At 39.5% G+C, this 12,737-nt stretch overlaps 1 protein-coding gene across 1 annotated transcript in view; it reads right to left on the bottom strand.

The window, feature by feature from the left end:
- The window catches only part of LOC134541232 (low-density lipoprotein receptor-related protein 2), a 574,163-nt gene that overhangs the window by 100,291 nt on the left and 461,135 nt on the right, over positions 1–12,737 (bottom strand). The window contains exons 24-25 of the mRNA XM_063384501.1: positions 7,910–8,094; positions 4,229–4,761 (exon numbers count right to left, since the gene is read on the bottom strand). Of these exons, the coding sequence (XP_063240571.1) occupies positions 4,229–4,761; positions 7,910–8,094 (718 nt within the window). The remainder of the gene's footprint in view (positions 1–4,228; positions 4,762–7,909; positions 8,095–12,737) is intronic.

Genomic DNA, 12,737 nt, shown 5'->3' with positions numbered 1-12,737 from the left:
GAAATTAAATTTCAAAACTTAGTTTAGTTTTACAGTACAAACGTTTTAGCTAAAAGTGCTTGAAACAAATATATAATTTTCATTTAACACAACTATAAACATCCATTTAGTTATGAAGCTAAACACAAAAATTTAGAAAATTTAACTTTCATTATTTTTAATGCACTGGACTCTTGCAGCCTGATCCATTAAACCTGATTTACACAGTATTTTTTCAAAACAATTCAGATAATATGTGCTCAACAAATAATATGTCTAGAACCTGAAAAAACACTGAAGCCAAGCCTAGCAACAATACTTTCCACTTAGAGACTAGTGGAGCTGCAAAGCATCCTATGTAATTGTAAGAATCTGGTAATCTCATCTATAGCTAAGAGTAGAGAGCATTGCTAAGCTTAACACACCCATGATCTTACCTCTAGATACATTATATTCAACAAGGCTCATAGTGCAGGGAATAAATATAATTAAACATGAACTACATAATGAATATGTACAAGAAGAAAATTCACTAATATTAGTAAAAAAATTAACGTAAGTTAATTAGGCCTCACCATCTTGCAATTTCGAATATTTTGATACCGCTTGCAATAAATATTTTGGATTGACGTGGCACAGGACAACTTTGAGTACTTACTGAGGACAACACTTGTGAACTGGTGCTCGATTCTGAAATGAACACCACGAGCAGGAGTAGGCATGAGTGTTGTTGGGCTTCCCGCCTGCGGGGCGGGTCGTGGTATTCTCTAATACTATTGACAAGCTACGAGCACTCTCTACAACCAGCGCGTCATTTAACAAGCTCCCTAGTTGCCAGGCTGTGCCCATTAATTATAGTGCCTGGGATTTTACTAGTTCATTCATGTGGCCAGTGACTGTAGCCTTGTGGACAGGAGATTGGAAATTGACGAACTGTGACAAACTGCGGTCAAACTCCTGCCTGTGGTTTGTCGTTAGTATTAGAGAAGGTTATTTTTGATTTGGTTCAAATACTATCACCGGAAATAACCTTTTTTTTTTATAAATATGGATATTACCTTATACAACTTGTACTTTCAGAAAAATATATATTTTTTTATTTTTTTTATTTTTTTTGTCCTCCAATTGCTATAATAACTTTTAATAATATTGGTTCAGTTATTTCATACTATGTAGCCTTTAGTTGTTAGTTATAGTAAAAATAAATACTATAAGCACATAAACCTTGATTAAAAAAGTTAAATATATTTGAAAACACATATGATTGTAAGTAAATAAGTTTCCATATATTATGTATGGATAAACATATTATTTATAGGTACTGCACTTCTGTTAAATGGAAAAGCAAGCTGGTTTTATATCTCTACGAATTTAAGAATGATGGGCATTACTATTACGTTAAAAGATTCCTGTTCCCTCGTCTCAGTAAGATAAATTTTTTACAATTTTTCAAACTGTTTAATAAGTTTAATAATTAATAAAATTTAAAAAAAAACTGGTAGCATTTTAAACTTGTAAAGTTAAATGAGGAAACTATTGCTCTGAGTTATCTAGATGAAGTGACTAAATGTATGTAATGTTATAGTAAAATACTTACTTTAAATCAGACCCCGTTTACATTATATTACTTAAAATTACTGGATTTTCACAATAATGTAATTTTTATTAATTTAAAAAATGCTTTATAGTATAAAAATCACAATTCAAACACAAATAAAAATTTATTTATATTAGTAAATTCATTCTATATTTAATAACATCTTTTCTGGTGCCTTTTTGTGTCAATAGAGTGATTTACATGGCCTTTTTTGAAACAACAAGCAGCAATCAGAAGAAAAACAGAATTTAATGGCTGAAGTTAAATAGTCAATGTGTCAGAAAGCAAAGAATGCTGGGATCTATAGTGTGCTGCCAATTAGCATTTTTTTGGCACAATTTTAATTTTAATTTTGAAAAATAATTTTCCAGTCATTTTGCTGATAAAATTTAAACTTTTTCTGCTCTCTGTACACTCCCAAATAATCTTTGTCAGGCCAGTCTCCCCAATCCTATTCTCAGCCCTAGATCTGATTTTGCTGAATCTTTTGCGAGTCAGCATGAGTATCTATTTATCTTCACTTGAGTGCACGGCCGTCACCTGTAATTCTCCTCCGAGCCGTGATCAAGATGGTTTATCTCGACATTCTCCCAGAGCACTGTTTTTGTCGGAGCTCCCCTGAGGCAAGCACCGAGACGTACACCCGTGAGTCATCTTAACCAACGTTTCGGCATGTCTCTGGCTTAATTTCCCACAGTAGTGCAGTTACCAACCCCCCCACCCCACCCCCTCCTTCCTCCAGGCTTTCCTGGGAACTCTGCCTAAGGAACTGACCAGCCACCAACCCCGGCTTGTTTCAAGGTCTCAACACTAGTCTTCGGAAGTACCGCCTCTGCCCTCTTGGGGCGAATTTGCGAGTTATTTCCCCTGGGTGTTTGAACGCCCGCTAAACGCCTGCCCCCTGGCGCCTCAAGCAACAAGCACTCCCCCGTAATTAATTTCCAAGCCACCAGAGCGCTACACTAGTCCTCTCCATAAGCTCCATGCTTTCAAAGTCGTCTCGTGCGAGAGATGAACGAGTCAATCTCTCCTTGTTTCAGCCCCTCCTCAGTAGGTCTCGCTGCGATCGGCCACTAACACCAACTTCGAGATATTTAAGTCAGTATTTCTCGACACCCCCCCCCCCCCCCCCCCCCCCCAAGAAAATCTGCGGAACCTTTCGGTCCGGAAGCCGAAGTCCCCCCCTTTCTTTCGAAAGCCATCGCCTGTTTTTTTAATTACGTGTCGTTACCGTCACGCAGAGACTCCGCGCAGCGCTAGCAGACTGACCACCTCGGATTTTCGGCCAGCATACAAGACTTCAGTCCGGTCGTCGTACGAAAATGTAGTCGGCTGGTCAGGGATGTTGTCCCTAATCTCTTTCCTAACCAGTAATTAGTCAGTCTGCAAGCCTAGTAGAGATAGTTATGCTTCGCTAATTTATTAATTATTTTAAATTATGGAAACGTCCGCAGCAACCGCGGTGTTCGCGAGCTTCGTATTCTGACGGGCTACCTTGCTGAGCTGTAGTAAACCTTTATTCCCGAACATCACCATTTTTGGTGGGCATTTTCTGCCAATTTACTGACTGTCTGTGAATCAGTTCTGATCAAGTTCGATTTGGACTTGTTCACAGACAGGGTCCAAGAGCTGGGTGAAGACATGACTACCGCATCCTAGCTTCCTTCCTCGGGGACCCAGGATGGCTAAGGCGCCCTGGTACCATGTAACACATTACCTTCGGCCAGTTAACTTTGAATCTCCAGTCCTTCCAATTCTTAGTGAGGTCTACAGCATGAGAATTAGATAACTATGTTAAAGAGACTGAAACTTCCAAAAAATTTTCCTTACAGGACTTTCATAACTCTAAGCACTAATATCTAAAAGTCTGGGATTGTTTATTTTAACCAATTGTTTCTGATTCTGTGTAATGATGCCAAATGAAACTTAATAGTAATATTCTAATTAGGGCCGGCCGATACATCAAACGTTGTAGTTTTGATATATTTGTCAACCCATTCATTAAATGTTATAATTTTAATATATTTGTCAATACGCAACCTCTTTGTTTGTTGAATCCATGTTTTGTTGATTTATGTTATATTTATTAAAAGTAAAATAAATATAGAGGTACTTAGATTTAGACAAAATCACGTTTGAAACTAAAGATCCACCAGTCTCCCTCATTTATTTTAAGGGGACATTTATGGTACACCAGCGAAGAAGAAGAGAGTGTGTAGCAATAGTGGTTGGAAAAGAAGGGGGTGGTGTGCCTTGACTAGCAGCAGCAATGAACTGACTCCTCCTACCCTTCAAGGCATTCCACCGTTCACAGGCAGATGGTGTAGTATTTCAACTAAGCAGAGGTTCAGAAGGCAGTAATTAACAGCGGTATAAAGTGGCTTAAGTGATACAGTTATAAGGCAGAACGTGTGGTTTTTCAACCTTATCTGTTCATATTGCTGTTAATTCACATCTTCCAGGGGATAAGACATAAGTTTGCGGTTATGTGACTTCCACTTTCAGGTTCATAAGTTTAAGTAAAAAACCATTCAGATAAATGGAGTATACGTATCTTGCCCTTGAATTGGTTTCAAATACGATACCTAGCCCTCGCTGTTTGAAGAGGTTTAAGGAGTCCCTGCAGAGAGGCAGACGGAGGCAGACGCTCACCCTCGGTGCAGTTGCCGCTGGGGGACATGCGGTAGCCGGGCTTGCAGCGGCAGGAGTAGCCGGCGGGGGCCGACGGGGAGAGCAGGCACAGCTGGGCGCAGGCCGCTCCGTCGCAGGGGTTGGGCGACAGGGGCTGCAGCACCGGGTGGTGCACGTGGACGCTCAGCGGCTGCGAGATGAGGTGCGACACCACCGTCTGGTTGGTGCCGCGGAACTTGCGCGCCGACAGCACGCGGTTCAGCTGCCGGTCCGTCCAGTACACGACGTCCTCGAACAAGGCGAGCGAGTGCGGGTGGAGGAGGTAGTGGCTGCCCGCCAGCACCTGCTGCCGCCCGGAGCCGTTGTAGAAGCAAAAATCGATGAAGTCCAGCTTGGAGTCGGCGAAGTACACCCGCTGGTTGGGCACGTCCAGGGCCAGGCCGTTGGGCCAGTAGATCTTGGTGCTGATGATGACGGAGCGGTTCGTGCCGTCCATGCCGACGCGCTCCACCCGGGGGTTCTCCCCCCAGTCCGTCCAGAACAGCCAGCGCGCACTGTAGGTTCCATCAGACCCTTCAGCAAAACCTCGCCTGTTGTATTTATGCAAAGATGATGATGATGATGATGATGATGATGATGATGTAGAGATAGGCCCAGAGGCAGGTTTGGATCCCCAGCCACTATCATGGGTAGAAGATGTGCCATTGCAAAATTCCTGCCCCCTGCTACTGTTAATAATTAACTAAGAATATTTTATGTTACTGATGCTTTCTTATTGTTTCATAATTCATACTCATGGTTTCTTTTATTATGGATAGTTATTTAAAGTATTTTAATTGTGCTTCAATATTTAATTATTAATTTTGGTTAGGTTTCACATAAAGCTGAATGCATTATTTTTTTTTATTATTTTTTCACTTTAATTTTTTCAGTCAGTTAAAATTAATAAGCCTATTAATTATGTTTATACAATTATAAAGCACACTTCTAGGCAGTAATACTGTAAAATTCTAGAACAAACTAAAACATTTAAAAACATGGGAAGACACAGGCGTTACACTTCGTCACCAGCAAGTTATTTTTCACGCCTCAAGTTAGTGCCTTGTTGAAAAAACTCAGCTTGTAGGCACATGACTGCACAGCAATGAGCTAGAACTTTCACTGGGCGCTGTCTGGCCAGCCAATCAGGGCGAGCCATGCGGTGATGTGATGAGTCCCTCCAGATTTTCAGAAAAATATTCTCGCAGCATAATATTCCATAATTGGTCACTTTTCTGAATCATGTCCTGTCATTGCCAGTTGGCACATGGGGTTGCCTTCCCTTTGTTTTTGCCTTTGTAAGGGAAGACAACTTCGTTGTCCAACCCCAGTTGTCGCACGATTGTCACAGCGTGCTGTTGCATGACGGCAAGCGCAACGCACCACATCATGTTTTAAGTCAGTGAGACTGCAAATTTCACGCCTACTGGTTGGGGTCCAAACTGAGTTTTAACCTCTTACGTATATCTAAATAACTTTTTGGTTTTTTTTTATAATTTTAAATTGGACCCCAGACGTTCAGTATTGGCCCAGGTTGACCGAGGTCAGCCCCCACCCTTACATCCTGACAAGTTCTGGGAGTTTTTGTACCTCTAGTTAAAAGATTAATCAAGGGTCTATTTTTTTTTTTACGTAGAATCGAGCAATAATAATGAAGTGAAATGAAGCCATCTGTAATGGAACTGTAAGTTGTAAGCCACCATTATTTTTTTTTTGTGACGAGGAATAAATCAAAATACTGTTCAAACAACTTTTATTATTTTTAATAACTAAATAACTGACATTCTGATGAAAAGATAGAAAAATAATTCTCAAAATTCTCAACTAATAACAAATACAATTTTCAAGTGCTAAAGGTTTTTGCTACTATTCTTGGTTGTCTAGCCGGGCCAACTTGGAATGTAATACAGACCATAGCGACCTACTAGCCTAGATGATTCTGCTATGGTTTACTATTGCCATATGCAGCACGGATATTGGGATATTGGGAAAGCATAATATAAACATAGTATAATTTAACAATTTTTTTTTACAATTTTAAGAAATCCACCCCTTAGGCATGTAAAAGGTATGTATGGGTTTGGTTTTTAGAAGAAAAATTCATACTTCCGAATCTACCAGAATTAGAGATAAACTAAAAGTTAACAACATGCATACTGAGTTATGTTTTTTTTCTTTAAATTTTCTAAATTATATGTTAATGTGGTAAAAAAAGTGTTACGATTTATAAAAAAACTCCTTTCTATGAAGCAAATCAGGCTGGAGGTAATAAACAGGGTATGAATATAATATATAACAAGTAACCTTGTATGTTTTAACTTTTCTCAAGACTCGACAACCAGTCGTGAACCAAGGAAGGAAATTTTCTACAAGTGAAAAATCCTTGACCCAGTCGGGTATTGAACCCTGACTGAACACGTCAGACTGTATTATATAAAGAGATAGTGTGAGGGTGATCACCAGGGGTGAAGAAGGCTTTTGAATTGGGACCCACAAGCATCCAGTAATAGATTAATGAACTAAGTCTTAAAAGTTCCATCGATATCACGGTTGTTTAAGACGATAAATAGGGGATGAGATGAGAATGGACCTTTGATTAAATGAAAGGGCAAGGAAAATGTGGAGTACCTCGAGAAAACCCACTGGTTCACTGCAACGTATGCCACTTTCCCACTTGTGAAAAATTATGTGTTTGACGCAACACCTGGCTCTAGATGCTTATTTCACCAAGTGACCAAGGATCTCACCCCGAACCTAGATAAAAAAATTGCTTGGATAAAGAACTACAAAGTTTGCCTGTGAACAGTGAAAGTCGTGACACACTGCCGATGGAAATGCCATGTGTTGATGCAAACAATGTCTCCATATTAACATGAGACCCAGCTAGTGCCTGTGTGAAGCACACAATCTGTTCACACTGCCTGAATTCATTAAAGGAAAAATGTGGACCTGCATTCGGCAAGACCCGGATGTGAATCCCAGGTCATCCATCCTAATTTCAATATTTAATTTTTTCCTCACAATCATTCCAAGCAAACATTGCGATAGTTCTATACAATAGGCCATGACTAAATCCTTCCCCACTGTCTTTCGCACTGTCTAAGCCCATCTTTGATGACCTCTTTATCAATTAGACATTAAATTAAGAAATAAAAAAGTTAAAAAAAATCCTTAAATGGAGTTATCAGGCCTTCATTCTGTAAAGCAAAACAAATATCACAGACTGTGCACAAATAGTGAACTGGAAAAAATTTTTGCTGGCGTCCTGCATTCATCAGAGTTATTATACAGTTAACAATAATACAGGTACTAAAGGAAGAAAAGAAACAAACTTAACTCAAATCATCCTTAACTTAAACTCATAAAAAAAGCATATTTTAAAGTACAGATATTAAAAGATTTTTAAAAAAGTAAATGATATAGCATTCAAAAAGTAACAAAATATTTCTGAATGAATTTTACTTTGAATAAATTACTATTAACCTACGTAAGATACATATATTTCAGAAGTATGTAGCTTGCATTCATGTTCTTCCATAGATATATAAAAAAATTTAAAAATAAACTGTTGAAAAATTAAATCAAGATGGTTTACAAGGCATTAAAGAATAGGTCTCATTAGACTCAAGCTCTATGTTCATAGATTGTTCCCGAAGGACTTACTTGGGGCTGGGGTCGAGGGCCATTCCGCGGGGTTGCGTGATGTTCTCCTTCAGCAGCACGATGCGGTTGGTGCCGTTCTCCGTGGCCACCTCGATGGTGTTGAGCCGCGAGTCCAACCAGTAGATGTTCTTCCCAATCCAGTCATACGCCAGTCCTTCAACCAGGTCCAGCCCGTTCGAGATGACCTGCGAGAATGAGATCTTCACATGACCGCTTCTCCCTACTCACATTAGTCAAACATTAACCCCTGAAGCTTGAAACTCTGTTAAGACAATCCATATGCCAAAATTTAATTAAACCAAGATTAATTGTTCTGTAAATGTTCTGTTCTTGTCCTAGTAACATTATATTACATTGCACATTTAATTTATTGTTTTGTATGTCGAGCCTTGATGAAAAGAAATGTGTGGGCTGAAATTTTTTAGCAATATGAAAATATTGATGGCATGAGGGGAATAGTTAGGTACATGGTGGGGGAACCGGTGGAGGAGGAGACGGCAAGGGAGAGGCAGAAATGACGCAGCATACTTGCACACTTGCATACTTGCCTACTTTCACAACTACATACTATTATACTTGTACATTAGCATGCTCAAATACTTGCACATTTGCATACCTACACAACTGCATACTTTGCATACTTGCAAACTTACATACTTGAGCAATAGCATAATTTAGAGCTTGCATACTTGCATATTATTACAGTAGAATCCCGCCGATGCGACCCCCCTCTGATGCGTCCATTCCGTTTATACGACCGTTTTTTGAGAAACCGTGAAAAATTTGAGCAGAGAAAGTCGAAAATTTGAGTAAAATCGGCTGAAAAACAAGTCTGTGTTACACTTTGTTGGGCGCTGTGTGTTCACGTTTATCTTGACAAGCGCTGTACTGTAAGCAAGCAGGCATACAAAAGATGGCTAAAAATCGACCCACCCCCCCTCCCCCGTAGACTGTCCACGCTAGCCAATACCGGTAAACTGCGTGCATCACCTGATAGCATCTACACGCGCGTATATTGCCGCCCTGATCCCGTGCCTTGTCTTGCGACTGGTTAGTGTGATCTTGCTCACTTGTGGATACGCTACTCTCGCTTGTTGATTCGGATTTCTCTTGGTTTTTATTAGTGATTGTTGACGACTTATTAAGCTTTGTTTCTTGAATGCCGATTTGGTTACACTACTGGTTTGGTTTTGTGAATAATTGTTGACGACACAAGCATTTGTTTTTGGATTTTGATTTGGTAACATTGTTGGCTTGATTCTATGAACGATCGTTGACGACACACGCAGTTTTACACGGATTTTGATTTGCTTACAATTTTGGCCTGATTTTGCAAAGCATTGTTGACGTTTGTGACTCGTTTTTGAATTTACACGGACTCGTGGATTCGTGAAAATGAGTGTAAAGCGAGCCAGTTTGTCGCTAATGAAAAAATGAGATTATAAAACTGATGACGCGGGGTGTCGCCGCATCGTCGGATACATCGTGTGAATGCCGCTCGAGCAGTGTCTAGCCGAGCTCGGCACGTCCACTATCGTACGAAAAGCTGTCTCAGCTGTCATGTTATCTTACCCGCCCGCACGAAAGAAAAGCCGCTGTGGTAGCTTCTGCGAGAGCGTAAGAAACTCGTCCGGCCAGCATCCTCCTCCCCTCCCACACCGCGTGCGACAAAAGCCTGGTTGTATAGTCCATTCTCAGTAAAATAAATATTTTTATGGGCTTTTATGACTGTCCTTCGCCGTTAATAAATACTTTATAAGTTATTATGATACAATTTGTTTATTATTCACACTGCAGTTTCTGCTGAAAAATCACTAATACGTCGAATTTTATTGAATAGAAAAATTTAGCAGGGCCGTAAATATATTTATTTTACTGCATAGTTACTTTTTCATCTGCATTCCCAAGATTTTTTTTTTCTTTTTTTTCCGTTGTGAAGGGACGTGGAAAAGATAATTGCTTGAGCTGTCAAAATAAACATCGCTGACGGCAAGGGCGGAAGCGCATCCTGTCGGTCTGTCGTGATTATCTACTCCAAAAACATGTCACAGTATTTCAGGTTAGCATTGTTCCTATATCTTTCGTTTTTTTGCTGAATGTTTTCTACCTGATCCACACAAGTTCCTTCGTCACGTTTTGAACGAAAAAATGGGGTAAAAATTGGCCCGAATTCTCGATTGCGACCATTCCGTTTATAAGTCCGTTTTTCCGGAAACCGTGAGGGGTCGCATCAGCGGGATTCTACTGTATTTGATCCGTGACCTCAGCCAAAGAGAATTAGGTATGTTTCCTATACCTAATAAGTAGAGACATGCAGTTTTGGGGTTTATTTTATAGCAAAATTCGTTGTTATTTACCCTTAAAAGTGGTGTTATCATACATCAAAAGCGGTGTTATTTTTTAAATAGTTTTAGCACTATAAGTTTAAAAAATTAAGCTAAGCATACCTTGAAATTTTGGACACATTCTTGCATTGTACAGTTGCACTAGCAGCAGTAATTTACAATCGAATTTACACATCACTTTTTACATACAGTAATTGAAAATATTTTAGTACCTAAACCAGCAAGAATAAATATGAAGTCTCTAAAATAGTGACATAAACACATGGAACAAAATCCTCAAACTTTAGCTCTCGAAAGCAAAAGTAGCCATGATACACAAATTAGCCTCACTTAAATTTGTCCTGCGGTCTGTTAAGACTGTGTTATATGAGGACAAAAATCGTTCACAGTCAACGTTTGCAGAAGGCATCCAGATGGCTTCAAGGCAGCTGGAAGCAAACAATGGCTGTGACAGCTTTACTACATTCAATGACTTCACTACGTCCACTGAATTGTCTGTTTCCATTTGTTTTGTAACAATGTCCTGAAGCTGACCAAAACCAGCTGTTAATTCTTCAGTGCTTATGGAGTAGAGACTATGGACAGTTTTCAGTTTCTGCACCATTTCTGGGTTTAATTTAGCAAGCAACAAACTTTCCTGACTAAAAATTTGAATTGCTTCAAATCTCTTTCTACTTGGGTCAGTTGTCATGAGAGAGTTCAGTTTGGAAAGGGCTTGTGTTGCTGTTCTTGTGATGGACACTTTAGCTTCAGCAGCTTTAGCGGGGGGCATGTTAGACAAAGCTCTACTGGTTGCCTCAAAATAAATGCCACGAGTGATGTTTTCAAATTTTTTTTTATACCTTGCAAGTCCCCATATAGTGAATGGGCAGTTGGAGACAAAGAACCTTCAAGTTTCTGTATTAGCTCTACAAGGCTCTTGGCATGATCTTTCACAAAGACAGCTTGACAAAGAATGAGAGAAATGTCATTTTCTGTGAGTGAACACAGAAACTCAACCCCTGAATTTTGTGTTGCCTTTAGTTCATCTGTTTTGCAGAAATCAACAATGTCATGTATGTAGTCTGCTACATAAAAAACGCTGTTGAACCAGGAATTCCATCTAGTAACAACAGGAAGTGGGAACAATGGACGTTTCTCTCCATGCTTTTCTTCAAGAAAGCTAGCATACAGGTGCCTTCTTTTCCTGGTGTTGTTGAACACATTTTTTATTTTGCTCATAGCATTGTTCAACTCAGGCAACTCTTTCACCCAGACATTGCCAACAAGATTTAACTTATGTGCCCAGCACTGGACATGCGTTAACTGGTCTCCAAGGATTACTTCGAGAGTACTAACAGCCTTGGTCATATAACGAGCAGCATCGGTTACTACTGAGAGCACATCACCATACTGTACATTGTACATTTTGTGGCATTAGCAGCTTCAAGAAAGTGAACTCCTGCAACAAATATTTCTGGTTTATCCTGTTGAAGATTCAGAATTCTAAATAAAACAACAAATACACACCTACCCATTTTATCTGTTGTTTCGTCGCACAGTATGTCAATTTTTTTGTCCTTTAATGCAGTTTTGGCATCTTCAATTCTGCATTTGGCTATGTCCCCTACATATTTCTCACGGACTGTTCTCGCAAGTGGCATGTCTCCAGCACCTTCGATGTATTTGTTCAGCCATGCCTTGATATTAGGATCATCAAGTTTTTCAAGGGGTATATTTGCCTTTATAAAGGTCTCTGCTGTTTCCTTTATAAATTCCAACTTTTTGTCTTTTTGGACATTATTTTTTGCTGTCTGAAACGCTGAAGATATTGACGACTGGCGTTCAGGCGCACTAGATGAGCCTTGCAATGAAGAGAGACGCTTCTTGTGTTTTTCACTGCCTACATGTTTTTCACATGAGTCTTTCCTATCCCAAGAGACGGTGACATTACAGTGACGACAAAAAAGTGTGGTTGAATCACTAGCATAAAGTCCGTGTTGAGAAAATTCAGAGGCTCGCTGTTTTGCAGTTACCGGCACTTTAGGCATTTTAATAGGCCTAATGTTTTAGCCGACCTTTAAATTGTACACCTTTAATTTATTTCACAGACGTTGAAAACTATCTGTAACAAAATTCGACCCGTTAAACTTTAACTTGCGCACAACAGAATGTTACGAATCGTCACCGTGTTTGCATTTTAAATTTGGTATTTGGTTAATAAAAATGGACGCAATGGACAAACAACGCTAAAGACTATATAAGAGAACAACGCTTCGAGAAACAACCTGCTGTAAACACCGTGATAATCGACTGTCCAGGCGAGCCGAATATCAAAATACAGCAAAACCCCTTATTTGCACTTTTCATGGGGACAAAGTAAAAAAGTGTAAAAAGCGGGAAAGTGTAAATAAAGGGAAAAGTAAGAAATACGTTAAAGTTAATTAAAATACAGTCGCATCCTGCAGCGTTCAGAACGGGCTACATTACACAGTAAAAATAAA

The sequence above is a fragment of the Bacillus rossius genome, chromosome 1 (genome assembly GCF_032445375.1).
Source record: "Bacillus rossius redtenbacheri isolate Brsri chromosome 1, Brsri_v3, whole genome shotgun sequence".
Classification (NCBI taxonomy): domain Eukaryota; kingdom Metazoa; phylum Arthropoda; class Insecta; order Phasmatodea; family Bacillidae; genus Bacillus; species Bacillus rossius.
This window is presented reverse-complemented; position numbering and strand designations above follow the sequence as displayed.